We start from the raw sequence: 26,863 nt of genomic DNA, 5'->3' as shown, positions 1-26,863 counted from the left end.
ACACGCAGCACAGCACTCGCTGGCCCCGTGAAGCACGGTCGGTGCCGCTGCCCGGGGTCGCCGCGGTGTGCCGGGGCGCGTGCCCAGCTGCTCCGGGTCCCGGCTCAGCGTGCGGCTGGACCCCAGCCTCAGTGGCCCGGGGCTGGCTTGCGCGGGAGCCGTGGAGCAGGAACAGGGCAGCAGAGGCAGTGCTGAGGGAGGGACGTGTGCGTGGAGGCGGGTCAGATGGGCAGGGGGTTAAGAGGAGATTGAACCCGGGGGGCTCTGTGGGAGAAACCGCGATGACTGTGTGGACACCCAAAGGGAGGCTCCCTGGGTGTGGGGGGCCAGTACCTGGCGAGCGTCAGGATGAGGGGCTGCTTCAGATTGCACATTCGGGGGGGCCGCTGCGGGCTGGGGGCCTCTCCAGTGAGAGAAGAGTCAGCCACGTGAAGGTCAGAGGAAGAGCACCGGGCAGCAAGAGCAGCATGTGCAAAGGCCCTGGGGTGGCTCCACGCTTGGCCAGGGACCCGGTCTCCGGCAGGAGGCCGGCTGGCTTCTGTCTTCTCTCTCTCTCCACGTGGGTTGGGGCCAATGTCTTGCCCTGGAAGTCCCCACACCAACCCTCCAACAAGAGCTAGAGATCTTGGCACCCCCGCCCGCTCGTTCAGCCCTCCCTCCCTCCCCGCATCACCTAGAAGCCGCGAGGCCGGGGCTGTCGGGAGTGACGGATGAGCCAGGTGGAGAGGAGGAGAGTGGGCGGGCAGGTGGGCAAGCTGGCGGGCGTGTGGCTGCCAGGCCTAATGAGGGCAGACGGAGGCAGGTGGCCACGGAGGTCGGGGCCAGGGCCAGCCACGGAGCGGGTGCGAGCCACTTGCTCGGCCACCCGTGACGCGCGTGCCAGCCGGGCTTCGAGGTTGCCGGCAAGTTCAAGGGTGCAGGCCGCGGCCGGGGGCCCCTGTGCTGGAGCCGCCCCCGGGACCGCTGACGGCTCGGCTGACCTTGGCCGACGCGGGCCTCTTCCCGGAGCCTGGCTTCCCTTGTCCGTTCGTCCAGCCTGCCCAGGGGCGGGGTGTCCGGGCGGCCCGAGGACGCCGGGCAGTCACCCCCAGGCTGGGCCTGAGCGACACCCGCAGGGCCTGGGGGGCAGGAGGTGGTGTTTCCAGGGCAGGGCGGGGCGGTCCAGGCCCCGGAGCGGCCTGCAGGCGGGTGCAGGGCACAGCACGGGGCAGGCGCCGCACCTCCCCTCGGGGAGCACCCCCTTAGGGGCACACGGGACGCCCAAGGTGCCAGCCCGGGGCCGGAAGGCTGGGCCGGGGAGCCAGGGAGGTGGACGCGCTGCATGGACAGCCGTCGGGGTCTGCAGGGGCCGCGGAGCTGCTCCGAGGGGTGTTGGCCGCGGCAGACTTGAGCAGGGACAGGAGTGGCCCCTTGAGGGTGGGGAGCCCCCGAGAACCCCCATCCCCCAGCACGCCGCCTCCTCAAGCCCAGAGGCAGCAGGCTGGGGAGGGGGCTGCAGAACCGGCCCTCGGTCCCCCCACGGCCCCGGGGTTCCTCATGCGGAGGAGCCCCGCTCAGTCCTCCACAAATACCTGCTGGCCACCTGCCACACGCAGCACCGTGTGCCGGCGCGCCCTGCCCACTGCGGGAGGGGACCCAGGGGCCCGGGGGCCCTCAGCGTGGAGCGCGTGGGTCAGGCAGTGACACAGGGGTGAGCGCAGGAAGCACACAGAAGTGGGGACCAGCCGGGCACTCGGGGTGGCACGTGGGGGGCAGTGGGCCTGTCGTGCAGCCCAAGGCCCCTCGAAGGGCACCACATGGCGGCTGGGGAGGGTGTCCTGAGCAGGGGGACTGGGAACAGGGAACAAGGAGGCCTATGATGAGGGGCAGTGTCATGAGGTGGAGGGAGAAGGGGGCAGCCCAGGCCCGGGGCCCTTGGAGCATCCAGGCAATGATGGGGGCGGACGGGCGGGGGTCCCCGGGCAGGGCGGGGATGTGACCTCTGGTGGCATTTTACAGACTTCTCTGGCTGAGGCTTGGAGCAGCGCCGTGGGGACCAGGCCCGGAGGGGTGTGGGGGTGCAGAGCAGTGGGCCCCGCAGAGCCGGAGGGATGGGGGGAGGAGTGCGGGCAGGCGCGCCTGGCGGGGTGTGGGGCGGCAGGTGTTGGGGGTGGGACGGGTGAGGCAGCGGAGGCTGGACGCTGCCCTCGGATGCTGCTGGGATGCAGCTGGTGCCGAGGCCGGGCCAGGAAGCCCGCTGTTCCGCTCTCGGCTGCTGTTCCGGGGCACGCAGCCTGGGGCTGTCGTGAGGGCCCGGGACCCCCGGGACCTGTCTGTGTGCCCCTCTGGAATGGGGGGAGTCCATGAAGCGTGGGCAGAGCCTTCATCGCCAGGCCTGGCAGGTGGCTGTGATGGCGGGGGACAGACCCCCCCCAGCCAGGGACGAGAACCCCTCACTGGGCACAGCCCAGACCAGGGGCCCGGGACGCAGGGGCGCGCGTGGGGGTGCTGGGGGTGGAGAGGGGAGGCTCGGGGCCGCACGGAGTGAGCTGGGGCCCGCACCCGGGGCCTTGGTCCGCACCTGCCCGGCCCCTCACTCCGCGCTCTCCGCCCTGGACCCCTCAGAACATGGAGAAGGTGATCGTGCCGTCCGTGACGCTCATCGTGGGCTGCGGCGTGTCGTCCCTCACCCTGCTCATGCTGATCATCATCTACGTCTCCGTGTGGAGGTGGGGCCCGAGCGCGTGGGCAGGGGCCGGGGTGGGGACCCCAGTGGGTCCCAGGCGCGAGGTGGCCGGGGTCAGGGCTCGTCCCTTCTCTGTGAGAGCGGCTGCGGTGGTGGGCTGGTGCGGAGCCCCCTTCCGGGTCAGCAGCGCCACCCGCCCCCCCCCCCGCGGTCACCGCTGCCCCAATTTCCCCTGCCCATCCCCTCCCCGCCTCCACCGCTACTCTCTGTCCTCCGTCCCCTCCCTCCCGCCAGCCCCCCGCCCGCTCCCCCCCCACCAGATGACACTGATGTGCTGGTGGGGGGCACCCTTCTGCTCCACCCCCCCCCCCCGCGAGCTCACAGGGCAGCCACGCGTCCTCCTGCCTCCCAGTGCACTCCTGGCTGATGCCCGGCACCCCACCCCCCAGCCAAGCACCCAGCCCCAGAACCTCGGAGCCCCCAGTTCTGTGTCCCGCCTTGTGGACGTGCAAGGCCACAGGCTTCTCCGAGCCCAGGGTCATGTCCCAGGGCGAGAACTTCTGCTCGCACCCTTGCCCCCCACCCCCCTCCCCCAGGCACAGGGCCTCCTCCCAGGGCCCCTGGGCACCCCCAGCGGTCCCCGGTCCTGGGGTGGGGGCCCATACGGCAGGTGGAGCCCCCCGCGCAGCAGGGTAGGCTCAGGTGTACGAGGGCGGGTGTGCGCTGGTGGGGGGGTCTCTTCTCCCCACCCAGCTCCCTGCTTCGAGCCCCACCGAGCCGAGGTATAGGACAGGGAGTCTGAGTCAAGGTCACCCACCCCGCAGCTGCCTGTCTGTCTCCGTGGGCAGCAGAATTGGTGTCGCACCCCGAGGCCCACAGGGAGAGATCGATGGGTCAATGGGGACGGGCGGCCTGTGCTCCCCGCGCCCCCTCCTCATCCTGCCCGAGGGCAGGAGCTGACCCTGAACCGCCAAGCCACGCGGGTCCGGCCTGCACCAGGGCCCCTCCTAGCCGGGCGGGAGGGGACCGCTGTCCCAGAGCCCCGGCCTGTTAGCCCGCTGGCCCGGCCCCTCCAGCCCTGCCCGCTGCAGCTCTGAGGGCTCTGCCCATGGTTTGCAGAGCACCTGCTTCCCCAGCTCTGCTGCCGTGCCACCGCCCCTGTGAGCTGCAGTCAGGACCCCACCCCCACGGTCCCCACGAGGAAATGGGGACCCACAGAAGGACAGTGACCCGCCTAGGCACATCAGGCCATGTCATGGCCCCTAAGGCGCAGCCCTGGACCCTGTGCTCACCCCCCGCCTGGGTCTCAGCCCCCAAGGCCACTGGGAAACGGGCAGCAGAGGTGATGGCGGCTAATGCCTCCTGCCTCCTGCCTCCTGCCCCTGCGATCTCAGCCACAGCCCTGAGCGGCAGGTGCTCTCCCCTCGGGCCGTCTCGCGGATGGGAGACCGAGGCACAGAGGGGCTGGGCCACTTGCCCGGTGTCACACAGCCAGGATGTGGCTGAGCCGCTGCGGGCGTGGGCTCTGCAGCCCAGCCTCAGAACGCTTTGTCTTCCTGCCTCAGAGCCAGGATCACACATGGTGGGAAGGGCTGCAGGGGGACAGCTGGGGTGGAACCAGGAGCCCCCAGACAGTGAGACCCGGAAATGAGCTGTGTCCCCGGGATCCAAACACAGGAGTGGATCTTGCACAAAAAGGAGAAGCAATTCTAAGGATGAGCCCTCCCTAGCAGGAGCGGGCAGCTGTGCCAGTGGTTCCCGTGGCCTTCCCTGGCACCTGTGTGCTAGAATCATACGTGGTAGAGCGGAAGTGGGGGTGGGGGTGATGGTGGAGGAGGTGTGGTGATGGTGACGATGGTGATGGTAGAGGCGATGGTGGTGGTGGTGGTGGTGATGGTGGTGGTGGTGGTGGTGACGATGGTGATGGTGGAGGTGATGGTGGTGGTGGTGGTGGTGATGGAGGCGGTGTTGGTGATGGTGATGATGGTGGAGGAGGTGTAGTGATGGATGGTGACGATGGTGATGGTGGAGGTGATGGTGGTGATGCTGGGTGTGGTGGTGGTGATGGTGATGGTGATGATGGTGGAGGAGGTGTAGTGATGGATGGTGACGATGGTGATGGTGGAGGCAATGGTGGTGGGGCTTTGTGTGGTGGTGGTGATGGTGATGGTGATGGTGGAGGAGATGATGATGGTGGTGGTGATGGTGACAATGGTGATGGTGGAGGCGATGGTGATGGTGGAGGAGATGATGATGGTGGTGGTGATGGTGGAGGCGATGGTGATGGTGGAGGCGATGGTGATGGTGGAGGCGATGGCGATGGTGCTGGGTGTGGTGTTGGTGGTGTTGGTGGTGTTGATGGCAATGGTGATGGTGGAGGCGATGGTGGTGAGGCGATGGCGATGGTGGAGGTGACAGTGGTGGTAGCAGCACCGTGTCCGGGGAGGAGGTAGTGCCGTAGTGTTGATATGGCCGCAGGATCCGGGTTCCTGTGAGGATGAGCCCGCTCTCTCCCGTAGGTACATCCGCTCGGAGCGCTCTGTCATCCTCATCAACTTTTGCTTGTCCATCATCTCCTCCAACGCCCTCATCCTCATCGGGCAGACCCAGACCCGCAATAAGGTATATGGTCTGTGCCCTCCGTGCACGGCCCGGGGTGCCCAGGCGGGACGGGATGGGGGGATGACCCCAAAAGGATCCCAGGAAAGCTTAGGGCGGGGAGTGCTGGCGCCACATGGAGTCCTCGCTCTCCAGCTGGCCAGGGCACGGGGCCCTGGTGTCTGCAGTCTCCAGCTGGACTGGCCCAGGCTGTGTCCCCTTGTCTGCCCTGCCATGTGGCCTTGGGGGCGACCTGCCCTCCCCGGGTGTCGAGTTCACCACCTGCTGAGCAGACGGGCTCCTATGAGCAGGTGCCGTGTCTCCCAATGGCTGAGGAAGGCGGGACGGGGGGGCCTCTGTCCCTGGCGGAGGGGGCCACACAGCCCCTGGGGGCACAGGGAGCCTGGGTGCTCAACAGGCCAGCTCGAGGCAGTGCACCAGGTGAGCCTTCAGTGGCTTCCTGCGGGGGGACGTGCCGGCCTGAGCCCCGGGGACCCTGGGCCTGGCGCCTCCCGGCCGCAGCGGGCCCCTCCCTCGGGGCAGGCGTGGGAACGGGTGAGCGGGCACCTGCGCCCTGAGCCGCCCGCCCGCCCGCCCTGCCCAGGTGGTGTGCACGCTGGTGGCTGCCTTCCTGCACTTCTTCTTCCTGTCGTCTTTCTGCTGGGTGCTCACCGAGGCCTGGCAGTCCTACATGGCCGTGACCGGCCGCCTCAGGAACCGCCTCATCCGCAAGCGCTTTCTCTGCCTGGGCTGGGGTGAGCCACCTCCCCACCCCACCCCCTGCCCATTGTTCTGGGCCTGCTTGTCCCTGCCCCTGCGTCCTCCCCTGTCCCTGTGCCCCCCTCCTCTGCCCCCTTATGCCCCCCCTCCTCCTTGAGGCCCCTCCCCTCCCCCTTTGTGGCCCCCCCTTGAGGCCCCTCCCCTCCCCCTTTGTGGCCCCCCTCCCCCTTGAGGCTCCTCCCCTCCCCTTTTGTGCCCCCCATCTGCCTTGAGCCCCTCCCCTCCCCCCTTGTGGCCCCCCCATCTCCCTTGATGCTCCTCCCCTCCCCCTTTGTGGCCCCCCTCCCCCTTGAGGCTCCTCCCCTCCCCTTTTGTGCCCCCCATCTGCCTTGAGCCCCTCCCCTCCCCCCTTGTGGCCCCCCCATCTCCCTTGATGTTCCTCCCCTCCCCCTTTGTGGCCCCCATCTCCCTTGATGCTCCTCCCCTTCCCCTTTGTGGCCCCCCTCCCCCTTGAGGCTCCTCCCCTCCCCCTTTGTGGCCCCCCCTTGAGGCCCCTCCCCTCCCCCTTGAGGCTCCTCCCCTCCCCTTTTGTGCCCCCCATCTGCCTTGAGCCCCTCCCCTCCCCCCTTGTGGCCCCCCCATCTCCCTTGATGTTCCTCCCCTCCCCCTTTGTGGCCCCCATCTCCCTTGATGCTCCTCCCCTCCCCCTTTGTGGCCCCCATCTCCCTTGAGGCTCCTCCCCTCCCCCCTTGTGGCCCCCCATCTCCCTTGATGCTCCTCCCCTCCCCCTTTGTGTCCCCCATCTCCCTTGAGGCCCCTCCCCTCCCCCTTTGTGGCCTCCCTCCTCCTTGAGGCTCCTCCCCTCCCCCTTTGTGGTCCCCCACCCCCTTGAGGCCCTTCGCCTACCCCCTGTGGCCCCTCCCCTCCCCTCCCCCCAGCCTCCCTAACGTTGCCAGATAAAATGTGAAGCCAAGTTCTATTTGAATTTCAGATAATGAGTTATTTTTAAGCGTGCCCCGCTCAACGTTTGGGACACACAATAAAAATGGTTTCTTTTTTATCTGGAACTCGAGCGCGGCACGGCGTCCTGCGTTTGGTGTGCTGACCCGCCGCCAGGCCCCCAGGCCCGTGGGCCCTCCCCGGGTCCCCCCTCCCTCATCCCCTCTCTCATGCTCAGGGGCTGGCAGCTCTGTCCCCACCTCGGCCCACCCGCGGGGCCGGGAGGAGGCGGCGGGCGGCCGGGGCTGGACAGCGGGCACCGGGCACCGACGCGCTTTCTTTCTGCTCCTCCCCCAGGGCTCCCTGCGCTGGTCGTGGCCATTTCTGTGGGATTCACCAAGGCCAAAGGGTACAGCACCATGAACTAGTGAGTCGGGGCGGGGTGGGGATGGGGTGGAGGCCACTCGGCTCCCCCAGACCCTCCCACTGCCCTAGAGGTGACAGCTGGCTGGTGCCCGAATCAGAGGACAGAGCCGAGGCTGGGAGGGCGGGGGCCCCGGGGCTGGAGCGGCCGGCTGCTCGCAGGCAGCGGGTGGGCAGCAGGATGGAGGCGGAGGCGCAGGGCCAGCAGAGCTTCCCGCCTCCTCTCTGGTGTCCGTGGAGGCTGTTAGCCTCAGTGCCTTCTCTGCACCAGAGTGTCCACCCCTGTATGACGACGGTGACCTGGGGGCCATGTGGCCCGAGGAGGGCAAGGCGGGTGGTAAGGGGCCTGTTTCACATGTGAAGCCAGTGAGGCCCTGAGGGGTCAGCTGGGCCAGGCAGGTCCGGGGGCCTTGAATGCCAAGCCAGGAAGCTTGGGGTTATCCTAAGCCATGTGGCTTCCAGGGTGGGGGGAGAGGAACCAGGCCTGGAGGATTCTGCGGCCTCAGGCACGGGAAAGAATGGGGGAGCCAGAGACAAGGGGAGGCCTGACACAGGCTGGGCAGGCTGGCGCCCTGTGGAGCCCCGGGGTTGGGGGGGGCAGGCCGTGGCCAGGCAGCAGGGGCAGTGGACATGGGTGAGGATCCAGTTACTGGAACTCCCAGTAGGGTGAGTGCCTGGAGGTAACCGTGGACACGGCCGCAGAGCTGAGGGGGTCAGGGCTGGAACGGGGGAAGACTAGGGGTTCTGAAGGCCGAAGAGGAGTTCAGACAGTGTGGGGTGGAGGAAACACCCCGGGAAGGAGGCTGTGTCTTCACTGGCCCAGGGTTCCTGTGGGGTCCAGGAGATTTGGAGAAGTGTGGGGCCGGTGACCCCGTGTGGCATGAGGAGGGGCCAGACGTGCGAGCCGAGGACTGGGTGCCCGGTCATGGGGCCCGGGGTGAGTGGGCAGGTCAGGGACCCGACCCGGGATTGTGGCATCAGTCAGGAAGAAGGGTCTGTGCGTGAGGTGGGGAGGGTCTAGGAGGAGAGTTGGGGCCAGCCCGGGGCGGTCAGGGCACCCTCGCCTGGGCCGCCTGGGCCGCCTGGGCCACCGCCGTGTGCCCACTTGTCACTCCGCAGACCGGGCCGGGGGCTCCCGAGGGCCTGAGGCCGGAGCGGATGTGCAGCGTGCGGGAGGCCCTGCTGACCACCGAGCTCCTGCCGCGCCTTCCTGGGGGGGGACGTCCCGTCTGGCCACTGACCAGCCTGTCTCCCTCCCCAGCTGCTGGCTCTCCCTGGAGGGGGGACTGCTGTACGCCTTCGTGGGACCGGCCGCGGCTGTCGTGCTGGTACTGACCCCTCCCCGTGGTCCAGGCTGGGGCCTGGGGCGGGACCCATCACCCTCAGGGTCACCTCGCACCCGACCTGCCCTCAGGGTACAGGGGCGCAGAGACTGGGCTGCAGCGCTGGCCTTTGTTTCCCTGAGCACAGCTTGGGTGCTTCCCGGGCACCGGCTGCGTACCGGCCGGGAGGGAGATCGTGTGGGTTCGCGGGGTGAGTGACAGGTGGGGGGACGAGTGGGCAGCGGGGAGTGCCTGCTAGGCCTGGGTGACGAGCAGAGCCGCCAGCAGAGCCTGAGGCCGGGGGCCAGGGCTTGTCCCTTGCTGCCCCCGCTGTCCCCTCCAGAGAAGGAAGCGGCTCCTCCTCGCTCTGCCTTCCCTTACGCCTCTGGGGGATGCGGAGCGGGGCCAGGTGGTCCCCAGGATTGTTGTCCCCAAGTTAGGGCCGGGCAGGGGGAGCTGGGCATGGCAGGGGGGCCATGCTCTCCTGCCCCCAGGCAGGGCCGCAGCACTCGGGGCCTGGGCATGGGCACGGGGTGCCGGCTGGGGGCGCGGAGGCGGTGGGCAGCAGCCTCTTTTATTCCTCGAAGGGAGAGGCCTCCGTGCCCTGCATGTCAATGTGGCACTTCAGAGGCCAGGCCAGCTCCCATTGTAAAGACAGGCGGCCGGGAGGCGGGGAGGCCCAGATGGCGAGGCAGGAGCCCCCTCCCCCGCGTCCCCTCCCAGGTGCACCGTCCTGATCTGCCCCCCCCCCCACCCCTGCAGTAACGTGGGGACGCCCAGGTAAAGACGGGCAGAGCCCGCTGTGGGAGGGGCGGCGCCGGCTGCTGTCCCCTCCCTCTCTGCCCTGGCCTTGTCAGAAAATGAGGTCACCCAGGAAAGACGCCTCCACCCCAGTCAGGCCTGCCAGCGTGGGTGCCCGAGCCTGGGAACGTGCCTGGGAACGTTCTGTGTGCACGAGGATGGAAGGCAGGGCCCGACCAGCGCGGTGTGGGCGGCGGGGCTGCGGGGAGTCGGCCTCCAGGTTCCCCTGGGTCCCAGGGGGCTGGGGCCGGGCCTCACACCTCCGTCAGGCCGCCCCTGCAGCCTGGGAGCCCCGGGGAGGGCATTCGGGGAGCAAAGTAACAGCCTCCCCACCCAGGAGAGGTGGAGAGAGGAACCCCAAGGTCGCGCAGCTGGGCCCTCGCGGGGTGATTGCTTGCGGGACTTGAATACCAAGAGGCACTTCCTAGGGCGCAGGTGCCCAGCAGGAGGGGTCGGGAAGGATGCTGTGGCAGAGGGCGCAGGGGCAGCGTGGCCCAGGTAGAGCCAGGACGGGGAGATGTCCCTGAGACTGCCCTCAGGTCAGGCCCTAGTGAGGGGTGAGCTCCCTGTGGCAGGAGGGATGTAAGGAGTGAGGGGCTGGGAAGATCGCAGGGTAGGCCTGGGCGCGGGCGGCAGCTGGATCCCCTGAGGTCCCTCTGGGGTCGGAGCGGGTGGGCACCCTGGGGGTGCGTGGTGGGGGCAGCCTGACCTCTGACCTCTGCCGCTGACCTCCGTGATCATGGGCCGTTCAGTGCAGACTACCCCGGGCCCCAGCCCAAGGGGAGAGCCCCCCGCATCAGCCTCTGGGCCCCAGCTGGCTCCTCCTGGCCCCCCATGTGCACCCTGCCGTGGGTCCTCGTGGAGCAGGCCGCGTGGGAGGGTCACATGGAGGCTTGGGCTGGAGCACCCCACCCTGGGTGGTCTCTTGTGGCAGGAGAACCCCACTACCAGCGGGGGCTCTGGGACAGCTGGCCAGGCCCAGAGGAGGGCGCTGGGGGGCCTGGAAGCCGGTCCGGGGGCTCTCCCCGCCCCCTGGAGCCTCGCCTCCCGGCCTGGGGAGTGGGGTCCCCGTCCCCGTGCTGTGGGCGGGAGCACCGCGGGGCCCTGGTGAGGACCTGGAGCCCGGCGCCCCAAGCCCCGCGGGCCGTACCGCGCCCCCACGCCCTGTGCCTCTCTGCCTGGCAGGTGAACATGGTCATCGGGATCCTGGTGTTCAACAAGCTCGTGTCCAAAGATGGCATCACGGACAAGAAGCTGAAGGAGCGGGCAGGGTAGGGCTGGGCCCGCCGAGGGCCTCACCTGCCTTGAGTCCAAAGGACCCAGAGCCCACCCCCTCCCCGCCAGGCCCCACAGCAGGCGGGAAGACTGGGGTGCGGAGGTCCGTGTAGGCTCACGGCCAGCCCCGGCCTCGCCCTGCGCCTCAGTTTCTCCGTCTGGCCTGTGGCAGGTCCTCAGAGACAGGGAAGCCCCCAGCAGGGACCACGGGGCTGGTGGGAGGGAGCCCCTGGCCTGCCCCTTCCCTGCCGCGGGGTCCGGTGACCCCAAGCGAGGGTGTGACCTGGCCAGGGAGGATAGTCCGGGGACAGGTGGGGTGTTCCCACTGCCGGGGAGGCCGACCCGAGAGGGCGGCGCGTGGCCAGAGGGCAAATGGCGCTGCTGGAGGGCGAAGGCCGTGTGTGGTCGGGACAGGGAGCCCTGAGGTCCTGGACGGGGGCCGCGTAGGCGGAGACCGAGCCCTCCTCTCGTCCTGCCCGGCCCTCTGAGCCCTCCCCTCCTCCCCTCTGCCGTGCCCTGGCTGGCGTCTGCGTGGGGCCCCCACCCCGCCCTCCTGTGCCCGTCCTGGGTCTCTGTGTCTGTGTCCGTCTCCCTCGTCCTCCTCCCGCTACCGTCGCGTCAGGACGCTGTCCCCTGGGTGCTTTGTGGTTTGTGGTCACGGTCAGAGCCTGTGCTGCTTCCGAGGAGGGGTGCGACCCTGGCGTGCCCGCGGCGGCTCAGAGGCTGGCCTTGCCGTCTGCGGGCCGGGGTGCCCCACTCCCAGGGCATGGTCCCCGGGGAGCCCCGCCCCTGCCCCTGCGACCCAAGGTCACCCACTCGCATTCTGGGGCCACGCACCAGGTCAGAGCCGTGGAGCCGCACGAGCCGGGCGCTGTTTCACTTGCTCCTACCATAGCCCTCGAGGAGGCCCCCTTGTCCTGCTCCCGGTTTTACACCCAGTGGACCCAGGTCCAGGCGGCGTGAGTGGCCGGCACGGTGGGTCGGAGCCGTCAGGCGGACACTAGAGCTGGGGTCACCGTGTGGCCGCTGCCTCCCGGGGCCCCTTCCTGGGTGTGCAGTGGGCGCCCTGGCCCCCCAGCACCCCTGCATGCGCCCATGCGGCCGTGCACAGAGCCCGGCTCCCCACATGCACACGCACATGCACCCACACCCGCACACTCAGACCCGCAGCTGTGCAGCGCGGCCCTCACTCCCCGGAGGGGGCAGCACATGGTGTGTGTTTGAAGCTTTTTCTGTGCTCTTGTGTCCCCTGCCCGCGGGGTCGTCCCCTAGCCCGCCCCTTCCCGCCCTCCAGGGCCTGGGACGAGGCCAACCCACGGGCAGGTGCCGCCCGGACAGACGGGGCAGCATGACAACAGGCTCCGCTGGGCGGTCACCGGCGTGCGGTGGTGCCGGGGGCAGGGACGCGCTCAGTGTGCGCGTGTGAGCCCGTGGGTGTGCACAGGCCCACGTGTGAGCGTGTGCGGTGTGTGGACACCCCTGCGCTGTGCCGGCTGCAGGTTCAAGGCAGGATGGGCCGTAGAGGCAGGAACCTATGGGAGGCCCGAGGCCCTGGGAATGTGTGGTTTGCTTCTCGCCAGCCTCTGCCGTGGACGGGCCGTCACCAGAGCCGTGGGGGACGGTCCCTGAGAGGTCACGGGGCAGGCCAGAGGCCGAGGCCCTGCCCACCCGGATCCCGGCTCGTGGCCCTGCACCACCGCCGGGCATCGGACTTTCCGGGGCGCCTCCTGCCAGCGCCTCTCCTCCTCACCATCACCTGGCCTGCACCCGCGCAGCCACGTCCACGGGGCCTCTGCACCACCCCGCGGGGCCTGGGCTGCAGGAATTCGAGGACTTCAGGTCCCCAAGCCCCGGCCACCTGCCTGCCGCCTGCCTCCGGCCGTAGGTGCCAAACCTCAGGCCCCAGGGAGATGAGGCGCAGCAGGAAGACTTCCCTGGGGGGGCTGTGCCCTGCCCTCCTGGGTCTGCTCTGGAGGGGAGGGGAGCATGAGGGAGCCCCACCCGCCGTGGGGGAGACACGCGGGTTCAGAGCCGGGTGGACAGAGGACAGCGGGCAGTGCACGGAGCCATGGAGAGCCCACGTCTTCGGGCTCGGCACCGGGCACAGGGGGCAGGTCTGGGCGCCCGTACTCCGGCTGGGGCCTGCGCGCAGCTTGCCCCCCAGCACCCGGGGTTGGCCTGGGCGGGTCACCCACCCTGGAGGGGAGGGAAGGGGACGGGGCTGCTGGCCAGGAGACGAGAGGTTTGGAGGCTTCTAGGCAACGCATGGCTCCGGCTTGAGCCTCGGGCAGCTGGCCAGGGAGCAGTCCTGGGGACGACTCGGGGCTGGGGCCCGGATGGGGCACTGGGCCCTGGAGCGGGGAAGGGGTGGGGTGAAGGGCGACGGGAGGACGGAGGGGGATGGAGGGGGGTAGAGGGGGACTGAGGGGGAGGCGGGCCTGTCTCCTGTGTGCCCACCACCCAGGACAGAGAGGGTGCTGGGGAGAGCCCCTGACCCCTGGCCGAGGTCCTGCGGATCTGGGGTCCCTCTCCAGGTTGGACTCCATTCGGGTCTTCCAGCCCCCGTGCCCCCAGCTCCCCGCTGCTGCCCCTGCCCACCCCCCACTTCTCCTGCCCCACCAGCTCTGCTCATCCTTTTGGCGAGGGGTGTCCTGTAAGGGGGGGAGTGGGTGGTCCCGACCTCGGCCCCCACCCCTGGCCACCTGCCCACAGAACAGAGCCCTGGAAGTCACGATGGTGGGGGATGGGGGGTGGGGGTCAGGCGCGTTTCCCACACCCCTGCGGTGCACCCGTCGGGGGCAGACGGGCACAGAGCAGCCGCGGTGGTGCCGGTAGTGCCCGGAGGTGCCAGCTCGCAGAGGGCAGGGGCCGCCCCGAGGGTGAGGAGCCTGTGGGTCTCTGGTCTCGTCTCTGCCCCCCACCCTCGCTGTCTGGCCCCGTCTGTGTGTCTGTGTGTCTGTGTGTCGTCTCTCCTCCCGGAGCAGCTCCCTGCTTCTCAGTCCAGAGCTCAGAGGCCTGGCCAAGCGCCCTCTCCGTGGCCACCTTGTAGTTGGGGCCCTGCACCCTGGGGGGCGGCCTGAGGACCCTGGGAGCTGGAACCTGCAGCGGCCTCGGCCTCAGCCCCAGCTCCTGCCTCCCTGGGCCTCCCCTCCTGGGGCCTCCTGGACGTGAGGGACCCGGGTCTCCCAGGGGGCCCCCCCTCACGCTGCGCGCAGCCCGGGGACCTGGCTCAGGCCGCGGGGCAGGGCGGGTTGGGGCAGATGGGGCAGAGGGCTGCTCCCCGGGAGGGGCTGGAGGCGGGGGAGGAGGGGGGGAGGGGGCAGCCCTGACGGGCGCGCTGTCCCCAGGGCCTCGCTGTGGAGCTCCTGCGTGGTGCTGCCGCTGCTGGCGCTCACCTGGATGTCGGCCGTGCTCGCCGTCACCGACCGCCGCTCCGCCCTCTTCCAGATCCTGTTCGCCGTCTTCGACTCGCTGGAGGGCTTCGTCATAGTGATGGTGCACTGCATCCTGCGCAGAGAGGTGGGCGCCGCCCCCAGCCCTCCGCGGGGGGCGGGGGGCTCGGCTGGGCCTCACCTCTCTGCAAGGCGGGGCCGCGCCCACAGGCCCGGGAGGCGGGGAGGCGGGGAGCGGCTCCCTGCTGAACCTTCTTCCCCAGAACGCCCCCCTGCACCCCTTGCTGGCTCAGACCCGGAGGCGGGCTCTGTCCCCCCGGGGCCTTCGGGACCGAGAGCCACGGGACACTCCAGCAGCCCTGAGGACAGCGGAGACTCGCGTCCTGGGTCCTCGGGGCCCTGGGAGGGAGCAAGACAGGCCCTTCCCCCTGCCCCGCCTGCCCCGCAGCCACCGTGAAGGGGTCCGTCTCGGGGGGCCGCAGTGTGGGCAACGTGCATCTTGACGTGGACGGAAGAGGGGCCGTCGTGAGGCTGGACGGGACCCGGACGGCCGCGGAGGCTGAAGGGGTGGGAGCGGGTGGGCAGATGCGTGCAATGACCTCCCCTGCCCCTTGGAACCTCCTAGAAACAGGCTCACCTGGCCCGGAACGGGAGGTGCTGGGGAAGAGGCTGGTCAGGGCCGCGGGCTGGGGGGGTGGGGATGTCTGCAGCAGGGCCGCTCGGGGAGCCCCGGGAGGGTCTGGGGTGCCCGCCAGCCGTCGGCGACCCCGCAGGGCCCACGTGTGGGGTCTGTGCTGAGGAGCCGCGCCGCCAGGGGACCGTGGGGATGGGTCCTCCATCCTCGGGCCTCTCCAGGGAGGGCTTCAGGGCTGCGCTGAGGAAGACAGACGGGGGGGGGGGGGGGGGGGGGGGCGCAGAGGCGATGCGGCCACCGGCCAGTGCCATGGGCGTGGAACATCCGGCAGGTGGGCTAGGAAGGCGGTAGTCGGGGTCTCCCGGGGAGCAGAGGGGCAGGCTGGCCGGATGGGCTTCCTGGAGGAGGGGCCACGAGGCGCTCCGGGAGACCGCTCTTCCTGCTCTGTGGTGGGCTGGACGGCGGCCCGCGGCCCCTGGGCACCGGGAGGGAGGCGCACCTGCGCGAGGAGGCCCAGGGCCTGGGCGGGCGTCAGTGGCCCCTGACCAGCTGTGCGGCTGCAGTGAGGGCCCAGGCCCGCAGGTCTGGGAGCCGGGAACGCCGGCGCACCCTCCTCCCCCCAGAAGCCCTCCATGCTCTCACCGCCCCTGTGCCTTCACTTACCCTTTATGCACGTCGTGGCTGTGAAGCGTCAGCTCCTTGATGCTGCCCCCCTGCTGCCCTCCCCCACCCCATCCCACCCGGTGTCCAGGGCGGCCGGGCTTTGCTCCTGGCTCACACCGACCAGCTGCACCCCTGCACCCCTCTGCCACAGGCCCTGTACCCCCTGCTTGGTGGCCACTGGCACGGAGCCACCGTCACTCCCGTCCTCGAGCCCATGGCCATCAGGGCTGAGACCCCCTCGACGAGGGTGCCCTCATGTGCCATCCCACCCCCGGGTGCTAGGAGACTCCAGGGCCCTGTGCAGCCTGATGGCGGTCCTCACTGTCAGACTCCAGTCGGCAGGGCTGCAGCACGTTCCCGGGGGGTGAGAGCCCCCAGGATTCTGAACTTTCATGGCCACAGAGGCCACGGAGAGAACGTCGGAGGGGGCGGGAGGCTGGGCCCGGGCGCGCAGGGCCCTCGCAGGGACGCCACCCCGTGCTCGCCCCCGCCCCCCACCAGGTCGCACGCTGCCTGGGGCTGCTGTGCACCGCTCTCCTCTCTCCCCAGGTCCAGGACGCCGTGAAGTGCCGCGTGGTGGACCGCCAGGAGGAGGGCAACGGGGACTCGGGGGGCTCCTTCCAGAACGGCCATGCCCAGCTCATGGTAGGGCTCAGAGCTGCTCTAGGCGCCAGCAGCCCCTGGGGAAGAGCTGCGAGCCCAGTCTGAGGCTGGGGACACTGAGGCTCACCAAGGTGACATCCCGGCCCGGGCTCTGGGGGGCAGCACTCAGATGGCAGTAGTCTGGCTGGGCTGGCATCGGCACGTCCCCGCTCCCGGGACCATAGTGCCCTCTGGCCAGCTGCCAGCCTCTGGGGGCCTTGGCTGCTGCCGACCCCATCTCTGCACCTCCCGCCCCCCCTCACCACCCTGCAGCCTGGCCAGGATGGGACTTGGCCCCACTCAGCCTCCCTCCTCTGGGGCGTCCACCACCCTCCACCCCGCCGTGGCCCTGTCCCCGGCCAGGTCCCCTTGGGCCTCCAGCATCACGCAGGCCGCTCAGCCCTGGGCACTGCACGCCCTCCCGCCCTGCTGCCCACCTCACAGAGGTCTGCTAAGATGCCGCCTCCAGGGAGCCCTCCGGACCCCCGCCCCCACCATCAGGCCTCCCGTCCACGTCCAGGGAGCGCCCTGGGTGAATTCTCAGCACTGTCGCCCGCTGGCTGCCCCCTGGTGCGCAGTGACCCTGGCAGGCAGGAGGGGCTCGTTCTCAGGGCTCCTCGGGGAGCCTAGTGGTTGTGAGCATCACTGGATCACAGGCAGGGCCTCGGCAGACGCCGGCCGGCAGACCTGGGGAGGCTACTTGGATCCTCAGGGGCCAGGCCAGGGGTCCCAGACCCCCAGGCGCTGCTCCTGGCCTGACCTCTGACCTCTGACCTCAGACTTTGAGTCTTCCCACCCGCCAGCCTCCGCCAGTGCAGGCGGATGAGGCTTGAGATGAGGACCCAGCCCTCCCGGCCCCCGGGTTCACCCACCCACGGGCTCTCTGAGGGAGGGGGCCGGCCTTGCCCACGTGCCCCTGCCCACACGCCTGCCCCCGATCCTAGGCTGGGACAGGGCAGGTGCTCTGGCAGGGACCTCAGCCACTGCCCGAGGGACGGCTGGCCTGGCACCGGGCGTCTGTGTCCGAACCCCGTACCGCCCCTCTGGCCTCCGTTTCCTCGTCCCCGAGGCCGTGGGGAGGACAGCAGGTGACGCCAGCAGGGGGCGGCCTGGGCAGCAGGGGGCTCTGGCCTGAGACCCTGTGTGTGCCCTGCCCGGCTGACGGGATGTGAGGGACGGAGCAGAGGGCTCCCTGTACTGGGGTCCTGGGGCCTGGGGCGGGGGAACTGGGCCGGGGGGCAGGAGCGTGAGCGAGCAGCAGTGGGACCAGACTCCCGCCTCCCAGCTAAGCCACAAACGCCTTGGAAGGAGCTCACCTGCACGCACACGCGTGTGCACACGTACGGCGAGAGCACAAGGGGCGGAGCCGCCGGCCAGGGTTCCTTTGAACGCAGGAGCCCCCGGCCACCTGAGCTTGGCCCCCTGAGCCCTAGTAGCGTGCACGCACACACCCCTTCCAGGTCAGCCCCCGCCCGGCCCTGCCCGCCCCTCACGGGCCCTCACCCCGCCCCGCCTCTGTCTTGCAGACGGACTTCGAGAAGGATGTGGATCTGGCCTGTAGATCAGGTGAGCGCCTGCCAGGTGAGAGCGACAGGTGGCCCTGGCCTGGGTCCACTTGCTTGTTTCCTTTTCTCTGTGTGTCTGTCCACTCATCTGTCCACGTCCTGCTGTGCCTGCCACGGCCCCGCACTGAGGAGGGGGCCTGCCCTCCCTGGGGCCCCGTGCTGTGTCGTCTGCGTGTCCTTGTCCCCAGCCCACCCGTGGAAGCGCCGGGAAAGGGAGGGACGGGCAGAGAGGGCGGGGGCAGAGCGGGGAGGACGGACCCTGAACCCTAGGCTGGCGCCGGGTTTCCTGGAAGCAGGTGGAGACGGGACCCAATTGCCTGATGACAGGGAGCCCGTCAGGGGTCGTGGTTCCGTGAGCCGGTGCGTGAGGCAGTGCCAGGCGGTCTCCCGGAGCCGGGGAACCAGCTGGCCATGCTGCCCTGCATCCGTCAGATATTTGGGGAGCATCTTCTGTAGGGACAGCCCAAGTTGGGAGTGTCAGCTGCTGCCAGGTGGACCAGGAGGGCTTCCTGGAGGAGGGCACCTCTGGTTTGGCTGAATGGGAACCGGACAGGATGGTCTCCCCTCTCCCATCTTGGTCTTACGCAGTCCAGGCAGCTTCCTGAGGGGTGACCCCAAGACGCGAGGGCCTCTGGAGGCGGCGGCCCAGCCCCGTTCGGGCGGTACTGGGCAACTTCTTCCCCGTAATCTGGCCCAGCCGGGCCTGCAGCCTCTCAAGCAGCTAGTGGCTGGGGGCGGGGCGGGGGGCGCTGAAGAGGAGGCCTCACAGGCAGGCGGTGCGGGGGCCGGGGGCGGGCACGCCAGCTGGGGGCTGGGGGCCTGAGGGCTCTGCATGGGGGGCCGAGAGTCTCCCCATGGCTGGGTTTAGGCAGGGGAGGTGCACTACAGGGTCCTTGGGGCTTCCCGCTCTCGGGCGGATGGAGAGACGTCAGTGGGAGAGCCTGGGGAAGGGAAGGTGGGGGGTCCCCGGCTGGCCACCCGGAGTGGGGGCGGGCTGCAGACCTGGGTGCAGGTCAGTGTCAGGAGGGTGGGGGGGTGAAGCTCAGCCCGTAGCCGTCAGAGGAGGGACAGGGTGGGGGACTGGAGAGTGACCGCTCGGGGGTGTGCCCGTGGGGTGTGCGCTGGGGGGGTGCGTGTGCTCGGGGGTGTATACCATGGGGCGTGTGCTTGGTGGGGGGGTGTGCCGTGGGGCGTGTGCCCGCGGGGTGGCTGTGCTGGTGTTCGGGTGCTGGGCAAGGGTGTGGCTGGGTGCCCGTCCCCCCGGCGGTGAGGAGAGGGCTCGCGGTCACAGCAGGCGCCCGTGGAAGGCAATGAGGGGGCCGCAGCCGGGCCTGGCAGCTGTGCACTCCCCACAGTCCAGTGAGGCCGAATTGACTGGTAGGAGTGAGGTGGGTGGTGGGCAAGCGGGGGCCCCTGCAGCTGGACAGGGCGGGGTGCCAGGCGTCCAGGGCCCTGTGCCCCAGGGGCAGGCCGTCCCGCCCGCGGCGAGGAGCCGCGTCCTTGCACTTGCAGGGAGCATGGGCCGGCTCCAGGGCCAACAGGGCCCCCCGCTGCTGGGAAGGGCAGTGTGTGGGTGGCGCTCATTCGTCCTCTTATCTGCGGGGGCAGACAGGAGCACCCCGTGTTCCAGCCTTGTTAGAAAAGGCAAAGGAAGCCCCGACGCCGCAGCACCGAGCCCCACGCGGTGGGTCCCCGCTGTCTGCGGCCGGGGCGGTGGCCTGCCGGGGGCCCGATCGGGACTGGCCGGGTCCCGCCGAGGCCTCCCTGACCCCCTCGCCTCGCGCCCACAGTGCTGAACAAGGACATCGCGGCGTGCCGCACGGCCACCATCACGGGCACGCTCAAGCGGCCGTCGCTGCCCGAGGAGGAGAAGCTGAAGCTCGCCCACGCCAAGGCGCCCCCCACCAACTTCAACAGCCTGCCGGCCAACGTGTCCAAGCTGCGCCTGCACGGCTCGCCCCGCTGCCCGGGCGGCCCCCTGCCTGACTTCCCCAACCACTCGCTGACCCTCAAGAAGGACAGGGCACCCAAGTCCTCCTTTGCCGGCGACGGGGACATCTTCAAGAAGCTGGACTCGGAGCTGAGCCGGGCCCAGGAGAAGGCCCTGGACACCAGCTACGTAATCCTGCCGACGGCCACGGCCACGCTGCGGCCCAAGCCCCCGGAGGAGCCCAAGCACAGCATCCACATCGACCAGATGCCCCAGACCCGCCTCATCCACCTCAACATGGCACCTGACCCGGGCCTGCCCGCCCGCAGCCCGCCCACCCGCCAGCCCCCGGGCGGGGCACCCCCGGAAGCGCCCCCTGCCCAGCCCCCACCTCCCCCACCGCCCCCGCCCCCGCCCCCCACCCTGGAGCCAGCGCCCCCCAGCCTGACGGAGCCCGGGGAGCCTGCTGCCCACCCAGGGCCCAGCTCGGGGACCGGGACCAGGAACGAGAATGTCTCCACCTTGTCCGTGAGCTCCCTGGAGGTGAGGGCAGCCTGGGGCCCCCCAGGGGCAGGGAGCCCTGTTGGTTTGGGACGGGGTTGGCAAGTCCAGGCCTGGGAAGGCTGGGGGCATCCTGGCTCCCTGCTGCGGGAACAAGTCCCCGACCAGAAGGACAACCAGCCTCTGCTGGGGGAGCTGGCTGCTGGCGGGGCCCCCCAGGACGCTGCTCCCCACGCTGCCCCTGGCCCCTTCCGTGGCTGGGGGGTCAGGGCAGCAGGTCCATCCTTAGACTAACCTGAAGCCTAGAAGTGACCCCAAGCTCCACTCGGTCTGTGCCACACGGGGCTCAGAGACAGGATTGTGGGGAGCATTGCCTTGTGCCCTCAGGGACCCCCGTACCCGGGCCATGCTCCGCCCCCCACCCCGGTTCCCTGTCTCTGTGGGTCCCCAGCCATCCAACTCTCCTGGTCCCTGGGAGCATGTCCCGGGTGGGCTAGGCCACATACCCTTGCCCAGCGCTGGCACAGCCTAGAGGCGGGAGGTGGCCCTGGGGACAGTCGGGCTCCCCCAAGCTGGGACAAAGGGTGAGGAAGTTTCTTTTGCAGGCTCCTCCGTCCCCCCGACCTGGACCTGGAATAGCCAAGCCCTAGGTTCTCATGGGGAACGGAGCCCCCCGTGACTGTCACCACTGCCCAGGGCCCCGGGCTCCTATTTCCGGCCCCCCTCCGGCTCACCCTGTCCCCCCGGAGCCTAACGCCAGGGACCCACCGTCTAGGGTAGAGGGTGGCCTGCAAGGGGCCTGGGCTCTGAGAGCCGCAGCTTCAGGGAGGCATGTCCTCCAGGGCTTGGCCGAGGCCCCAAGACTAGGTGTGGGGTGAGGCGGGGGTCCCTGGTGTCCCCCCCAGGCAAGGAGAGGCCTAGACCTGTGGCCCAGGAGGGTGTAGGGAGCCACTTGCAAATGCACACAAACCCTTCTCCCCACAGCGGCGGAAATCTCGGTACGCGGAACTGGACTTCGAGGTGGGTCCCGGTGTGCCCTCCCTGCAACAGCAGGGCCAGGGGTGCCGGAAGCCCCCCCCCGCCCGGGGGGAAGGGAGGGGCTGGGGAGGAGGCCCCCCACCTGCGAGGCAGGGCAGCTCCCTTCCCCACTCAGGCTTCGCCGCCCCTCCTGCCCCGCAGAAAATCATGCACACGCGGAAGCGGCACCAGGACATGTTCCAGGACCTGAACCGCAAGCTGCAGCACTCGGAGAAGGACAAGGAGGCGCTAGGCCCCGACAGCAAGGTCTGGGGGGCGGGGCAGGCCTTCGCGGTGGGCGGGGGGCTCAGGGGGAGCCCTTGGGGGGTCCTCTCCAGCCCTTCCTCCTCCCACCCTCGTGTGCATTCTCTCCTCCGACCTTTCTTGAAGGCCGGCCTGACCCTGACCCGGCCCAGGCTAGACCCCGGAGGGGCCCGGCGGGAGGGGTAGGCTGTGCGCTGGCGCAGGTCAGGCTGCCTCCCAGGAAGGCGAGGGCCAAGGGGGGGTGCGGGGCAGCGCCTTCACTGCAGGCCGTCCCCCCCCATGCCGACCCGCAGCGGGTCGCCCTGCTCCCGACTGGCCCTGGGGGTCTCCCTGCCCCCCGGCCCCTCCCTCTCTGTTCTGATCCTCCTCTGCATTGTCTCCCCGCTCCCCGCCTGATTTTGCTCTGTGGCCTCCCTCCCGGCCTCCCTCCGTCCCCCGCCCACCGGCCAGCAGCCAGAAAAGCAGCAGACGCCCAACAAGCGGCCGTGGGAGAGCCTCCGGAAAGCCCACGGGACGCCCGCGTGGGTGAAGAAGGAACTGGAGCCGCTGCCACCGTCCCCACTGGAGCTGCGGAGCGTGGAGTGGGAGAAGTCGGGCGCCACGATCCCGCTGGTGGGCCAGGACATCATCGACCTCCAGACTGAGGTCTGAGCAGGTGGGCGGCGGCCACGCACCGGGCCACGAGGAGGGATGCTGCTCCGCCCGCCCCCGCCACAGGACGGGCACAGACATGCTCTCGGGCTGCGGGCCAGGCCCGCGTCCCGGCCTCAGGGCGCTCGGACGGCGGCCGGGCGGAGGCCCGCAGTGCTGGGACCAGAGCCAGACGGGACAGGAGGCACCGGCGGCCCGGGTGGGCCCAGGGCTCCAGAGGCCCGAGGGTGCCGCGGACTCTGCCCTCCCCGAGCGCAGCGCCGGCGGGCGGGCGGGCGGACAGTGGCCGGGCCGGGGGCGGCCAGCACCCCCGGGATGCCTGCCCGAGCTGCCGCAGCAGAGGACCAGCCTGCTTGGCCCAGCTGGCCTGGCACCATTTTTTAGACACCCCAACCCCCTGGGAAGCAGCCAGCGCCCCCCCTTCCAGGGCCCGGGGCCCCTCCCCAGACCCAGGTGGAGAGCACAGCCCTCTCTCCCACCTGCGCCAACCCCAGGGGCAGGACTAGAAGCCCACTCCGGGAAGAAGCAGGGGTGGGGAATCTATTTTTTCTCTCCTTTTCTTTTCTTCAATAAAAAGAATTAAAAACCCAGGTCTCGTCTGTGCGTCCTTCCTCTGTGCACCTCCCGCAGGCCCCAGCCTCAGCGGGCTGGGGTGGCTTGAGCTGAGTGGTCCTTCTCCCGGGGTCGGCGGGGCTGGGGAAGCCTGGTGGGCGCCTGCGCTGCACCCCGCCTCGCCCTCCCTGGGGTCAGGAGCCCCATCGTGTGGGCCTGGGCCCCGGGCCCCGCGGTCCTATGGCCCTAGGGTGCTGTGGGGGCTCCGAAGGGGACCCCGGGCTCCCTCACTCCCCCACCACAGGCCCACGGGGTTGGCGTGCGACTTGTCCATGCCCTGAGCTATTGCTGGAAGAGCAGTCTGGGCCAGAGGGAGGGAGGGGCCTCCTTCCAGCTGGCCTTGGTGTGCCCAGGACCCCACCAGGACCCGCCAGGACCCCCGGCCCTCTGCGTCACGCTCGTACCCCTTGGCCCGGGGCAGGTGTGAGGGGCAGACGTGGACGCGCCCAGAGCCATGCACCCCTCTCCACCCTGCCCTGCCTCCCCCCCTTCCGCCGGGCCCCTGGCCCACAGCTCGCCCGGTTTCTGAGATGCGCCCCCCACCGCCCGCTGGTGAGCAGAAATGCAGGGTCCTGCCTCTCCTCTGCGTTGCCAGCAGGGGGCAGCCTGAGCCCGCGCGGGAGCCCGGGCGCTGCCAGGGGGCGGGGCGGTGAGCCAGGCCCCTCCCCAGCAGGTGGGATGCCGGAGGTCCGGGCCAGGAGGGTGTGCGGGTGGGCTGTTTGCACGCCCCGGTGCCCGGTGCCCGGAGGTTACGGCCCCTCCCTCCCTCCCACGCCCTTCAAGATGGAGACAAATGCCAAGACCACTGGAAAGGGGGGGACTGCCCGCACGGGTTCCCGCGGCGCCCGGCCCACCACTGGTCCCCACCGCCTGGGGATTGGAGAGGGGCCCTGGTGAGCAGGCTTGGGTGCGGGACGTGGGGCGGACAGCAGAGGGGCACGGCCCGCGGGGACCCCGGAGCCCGCCTCGCAGCCGTGGGCCTGGACACTTCTAAAGGCCACTTTCCTGGGTGAGATTTGGGAGCAGCTGAGGCTCATTCAAGCCTCGACTCCAAGCCTGGCCCTCAGGAGGGTGCAGGCGACAGGGGGGCCTGTGCCGGCCCCTCATTCCCCAGAGATGAGGAAGGAGGCAGGAGGCCCCTGGGAACAGGGTGCAGGTGCAGAAAGTCCTGAGCCCTCCCCCAGCCCCTCCCCTCCTTGCACAGGGCTCACCACTGCCCTTATGGAGTGACCCGGGCAGGATCTGGCCAGTGACCTGACCCCCTGCTCACATCTGCAACAACAAAAAACCCTGAAAGGAACCCAAAAACCAAGGTGGACCCAAGCCACCTGCTGCCGCAGGGACAGTGGGGTCGGGGTGGCGGCGGGGGTCAGGGTCAGCTGCCAGCAGGCTCCGGCTCCCCTCCACCCTCGGTCCCTCGGTCCCTCCGAGAGGGCTGTGTCTTTCCAGGAGAGGCCGCGGCCTTGGTGACTCCTCCTGCCCGCCCCGAGTGCAGGAACCTGCCAAGGAGTTTCCCCCGATTCGGCCTAGCGTGGGTCAGCGTGCACCCCCTTCTGCGGGGCCCCGTACAGGCAGGGCTTCGGGCCAACGGCCAGCAGGTGCTGGGAGCTGCTCTCGGGGTGCCCCCCACCCGTTCATCCTGCTGTTCACACTGCGGTGCTCTGGGCACTGGACCTGGTCCTGATGAGGAAACGGAGACTTGGGGGCCTGAGTGATGCTGCAGGGGGCGGGCGTCCCGGGGGGTGAGCCCCGCTCCCAGGCCCTAATCCCTGGCGCGCCCCTCAGGGCAGCCTGGGCCTCCCCCTGCTGTTCCCTCCACCAGCCACTCCTTTCCCTGGACCTCTGTGGCCTCGTCGCCCCTTCATGTGCCATCCTCCTGGGCCACCCTCCCCTGCCGCCCGCGGTACCACCGTGCCCCAAGGATGGGGCGACCGTGCGGTGGTCACCGCGGCAGCAGGAGCACATGCAGCCAAAGCTGTGAGGAGGTTTCACGGCTGGAGCCGGGGCTCGGGGCTTGGGGTGCTGATGGAGGGGGGCGATGTCGGTGCTGGTGGCGGGGCTCCGGGAGGCCAAGGGGGACGTCACCAGGCCCTGTCCCCACGCCCACCGAGGAAGGGAGGAGCACCTGGAAGGTGGATGGACAGGGGTGGAAAGGAGGGCGCGAGGACGAGGACTGGCCCCAGTCCCCCGGGGGCAGGGCCAGGAGGGGTGGGCAGCCAGCGGTCCCTGCACCCCTGCGCAGAGGCAGGTGGGCACCCTTCCTGGAAAAGCCCTCGCCACCACCTCTCAGGAAGCCCCTCTTCCCCACCAGCCTCCGGCTGCCGCAGCGTGGGCGGCTCCCGGCCCGGCAGCAGCCGGTCCTTGGGCTTACCTCCCCCGCCCCGCACCCGGTGGGGCCACGCCGCAGCGTCCTCCGCCTCTCCTGGCCTCATTCGGGACGAAGGACCCGTCACCTCCCAGGCCCCGCATCCCACGGGGCGCCCACCTCCACAGAGAAGCCAATCCACAGGGTGCCTCGTGTTCCGGGACTTGTTCTAGAACCTTCCACCAGCTGAGAGGGCCCTTGCTGCCCCGCTGCCCCACCCCCTGCTCCCTGGGTCCCCCTGCTGACCCTGGAGCCGTGTCTGGGGACAGAGGCACCTGTTGGGCTGCCCTGAGGTGACCAGGCGGCCGGGATCCCACGGACGGAGCCGGGAGGCCGCCAGCCAGCCTGCTGGCCACCCCACGGCCCTGGGAGCTTAGCGGGCTGCCGGCTCCAAGCTGTGACACCCGGGGTCCTGGCTCCTCTAGGGGTCTGAGCTCCTCACCCTGAGGCGTCTTCACCCCCGGGCCCGGGCAGCGCCGGCCGCACTGCCCCCCCCCCCCCCCCCCCGGCGTTACGGCTCCGCCACCTGCTGCGGTGGCCAAGGGAGCTCTCAGCCCCGCTGGGGAGTTGGGGTCCCCCCCTCCGTGTGCCTCTCCCTACACCGGGGGCCCCGTGGACTGGCCGGGCTGCTCCAAGCCCACGGAGGGGCCCACAGGGGGGCTGGCTGGGAGCAGGAGGCCTCGGCCAGGGCCAGCCCCGCCCCCTGGGCCTCGGTTTCTCCCCTGGCACTGCAGCGGCAGGACAGGGTGACCGACATCCCTCCGGGGCCAGCAGTCTGGGGCCCTGCCGCCTCTTGAGGCGTGGGGAGCCGCGGGCTCCCCAAGTATTTTTCAGGATCTAAAAATAAGCCGGAGGGGAAGGTGTCTCTGAATAGCTCAGGAATGTGCCAGTCACTGCCCCACTCGGAACTGCCTCCAAATAAGGCTCTAGCGGAGCCGGAAGCCGAGACAGTCACTGCTCGCGTCAGCCTCCCAGCTGCGCGGCTCCAGAACCTTCCCTCCCACCCAGCCAGCCCTCAACCGCCCCAAAGGTCTCCCCCCACCGCCCCGAGCCGCCAGGTCCTGGGGGCCCCTGGGGACAAAGAGTAAAGAAGTCACAGTTGTGGACTCTGCGACTTACTCTTCTAGAAACTTCCATTTACGCGTCTGGGATCTTAGGACCATGCAGTTCAGACCCCTCCCCCCAAACCTCAGAAGATGGGAGAGCAGGGCCCCCCCCAGGAAGGGAGGGTGGGCTTTCAGGCACCCCTGGGCGTCCCGGGGAGCGGGGGCAGCCTGGCACCTGCTCAGACCAGCCGCAGGGCGCAGGCGTCCCCAGCTGTCCCAGGAAGGCAGAGGCGGTGTTGCTGGACGCGGTATGGCTCTCTGGGAACACCATCTGGACCCTGCCCAGGAAGGGGAGTCGGGAGGAGGCAGGGCGCCGCACCCCACCGGCCGCACCCCCGTCTCTGTCGCCAGGAGGCCCCTGGGGGTCAGGGCTCCGGACGGTGCCGCGGCCTGTGACCTCTGGGGGCCTGGCGTTCCTCCGCTACCTCTCCTCCCCCCAGACCCTTCCCAGCTCAGGGGGCCCAGACCCTCAGAGGGGAGGCAGCTCACAGACTCCACCCCAGTCCCTCCAAAAGGCAGCCCTTCAGCTCCCAGGCAGACGGGATGGGCTTGGGGGCAGCAGGTGGCAGGACAGGAAAGAGGAGGGGTGGAGTCACGGTGGAGGGGGGCTGCTCCCCCGGAGGGGACGAGGGGACATGGCCTGGGGATGGTGCCCAAGAGCTAGAGCAGGGACGGGACCCACCCCCGGGTTCCCTGGAGGAGGGGGACCAGGCTGAGCCCCGAGGCTGGTGGGGTGGCAGGTGGGCACCCAGGGGGCTGCAGGGGCCCACCTGCCCTG

At 70.1% G+C, this 26,863-nt stretch overlaps 1 protein-coding gene across 6 annotated transcripts in view; it reads left to right on the top strand.

The window, feature by feature from the left end:
- Positions 1-22,592, top strand: part of ADGRB1 (adhesion G protein-coupled receptor B1) — a 73,594-nt gene extending 51,002 nt beyond the window's left edge. The window contains exons 19-31 of one of the 6 annotated variants that reach the window (XM_072733753.1): positions 2,605-2,708; positions 5,185-5,287; positions 5,868-6,018; positions 7,280-7,331; positions 8,607-8,673; positions 10,654-10,739; positions 14,091-14,262; positions 15,982-16,077; positions 17,601-17,640; positions 19,430-20,112; positions 21,055-21,090; positions 21,250-21,354; positions 21,805-22,592. In XM_072733753.1, the coding sequence (XP_072589854.1) occupies positions 2,605-2,708; positions 5,185-5,287; positions 5,868-6,018; positions 7,280-7,331; positions 8,607-8,673; positions 10,654-10,739; positions 14,091-14,262; positions 15,982-16,077; positions 17,601-17,640; positions 19,430-20,112; positions 21,055-21,090; positions 21,250-21,354; positions 21,805-22,002 (1,893 nt within the window). In that variant the 3' untranslated portion in view covers positions 22,003-22,592. Of the gene's footprint in view, positions 1-2,604; positions 2,709-5,184; positions 5,288-5,867; positions 6,019-7,279; positions 7,350-8,606; positions 8,674-10,653; positions 10,740-14,090; positions 14,263-15,981; positions 16,078-17,600; positions 17,656-19,429; positions 20,113-21,054; positions 21,091-21,249; positions 21,355-21,801 lie in introns of all 6 variants that reach the window. The other 5 variants (XM_072733752.1, XM_072733751.1, XM_072733750.1 and 2 more) reach the window with 5 other exon arrangements.
- The last annotated feature ends 4,271 nt before the right edge of the window (positions 22,593-26,863 follow it).

This window comes from Vulpes vulpes, chromosome 13 (assembly GCF_048418805.1).
Source record: "Vulpes vulpes isolate BD-2025 chromosome 13, VulVul3, whole genome shotgun sequence".
Classification (NCBI taxonomy): Eukaryota; Metazoa; Chordata; class Mammalia; order Carnivora; family Canidae; genus Vulpes; species Vulpes vulpes.
This window is presented reverse-complemented; position numbering and strand designations above follow the sequence as displayed.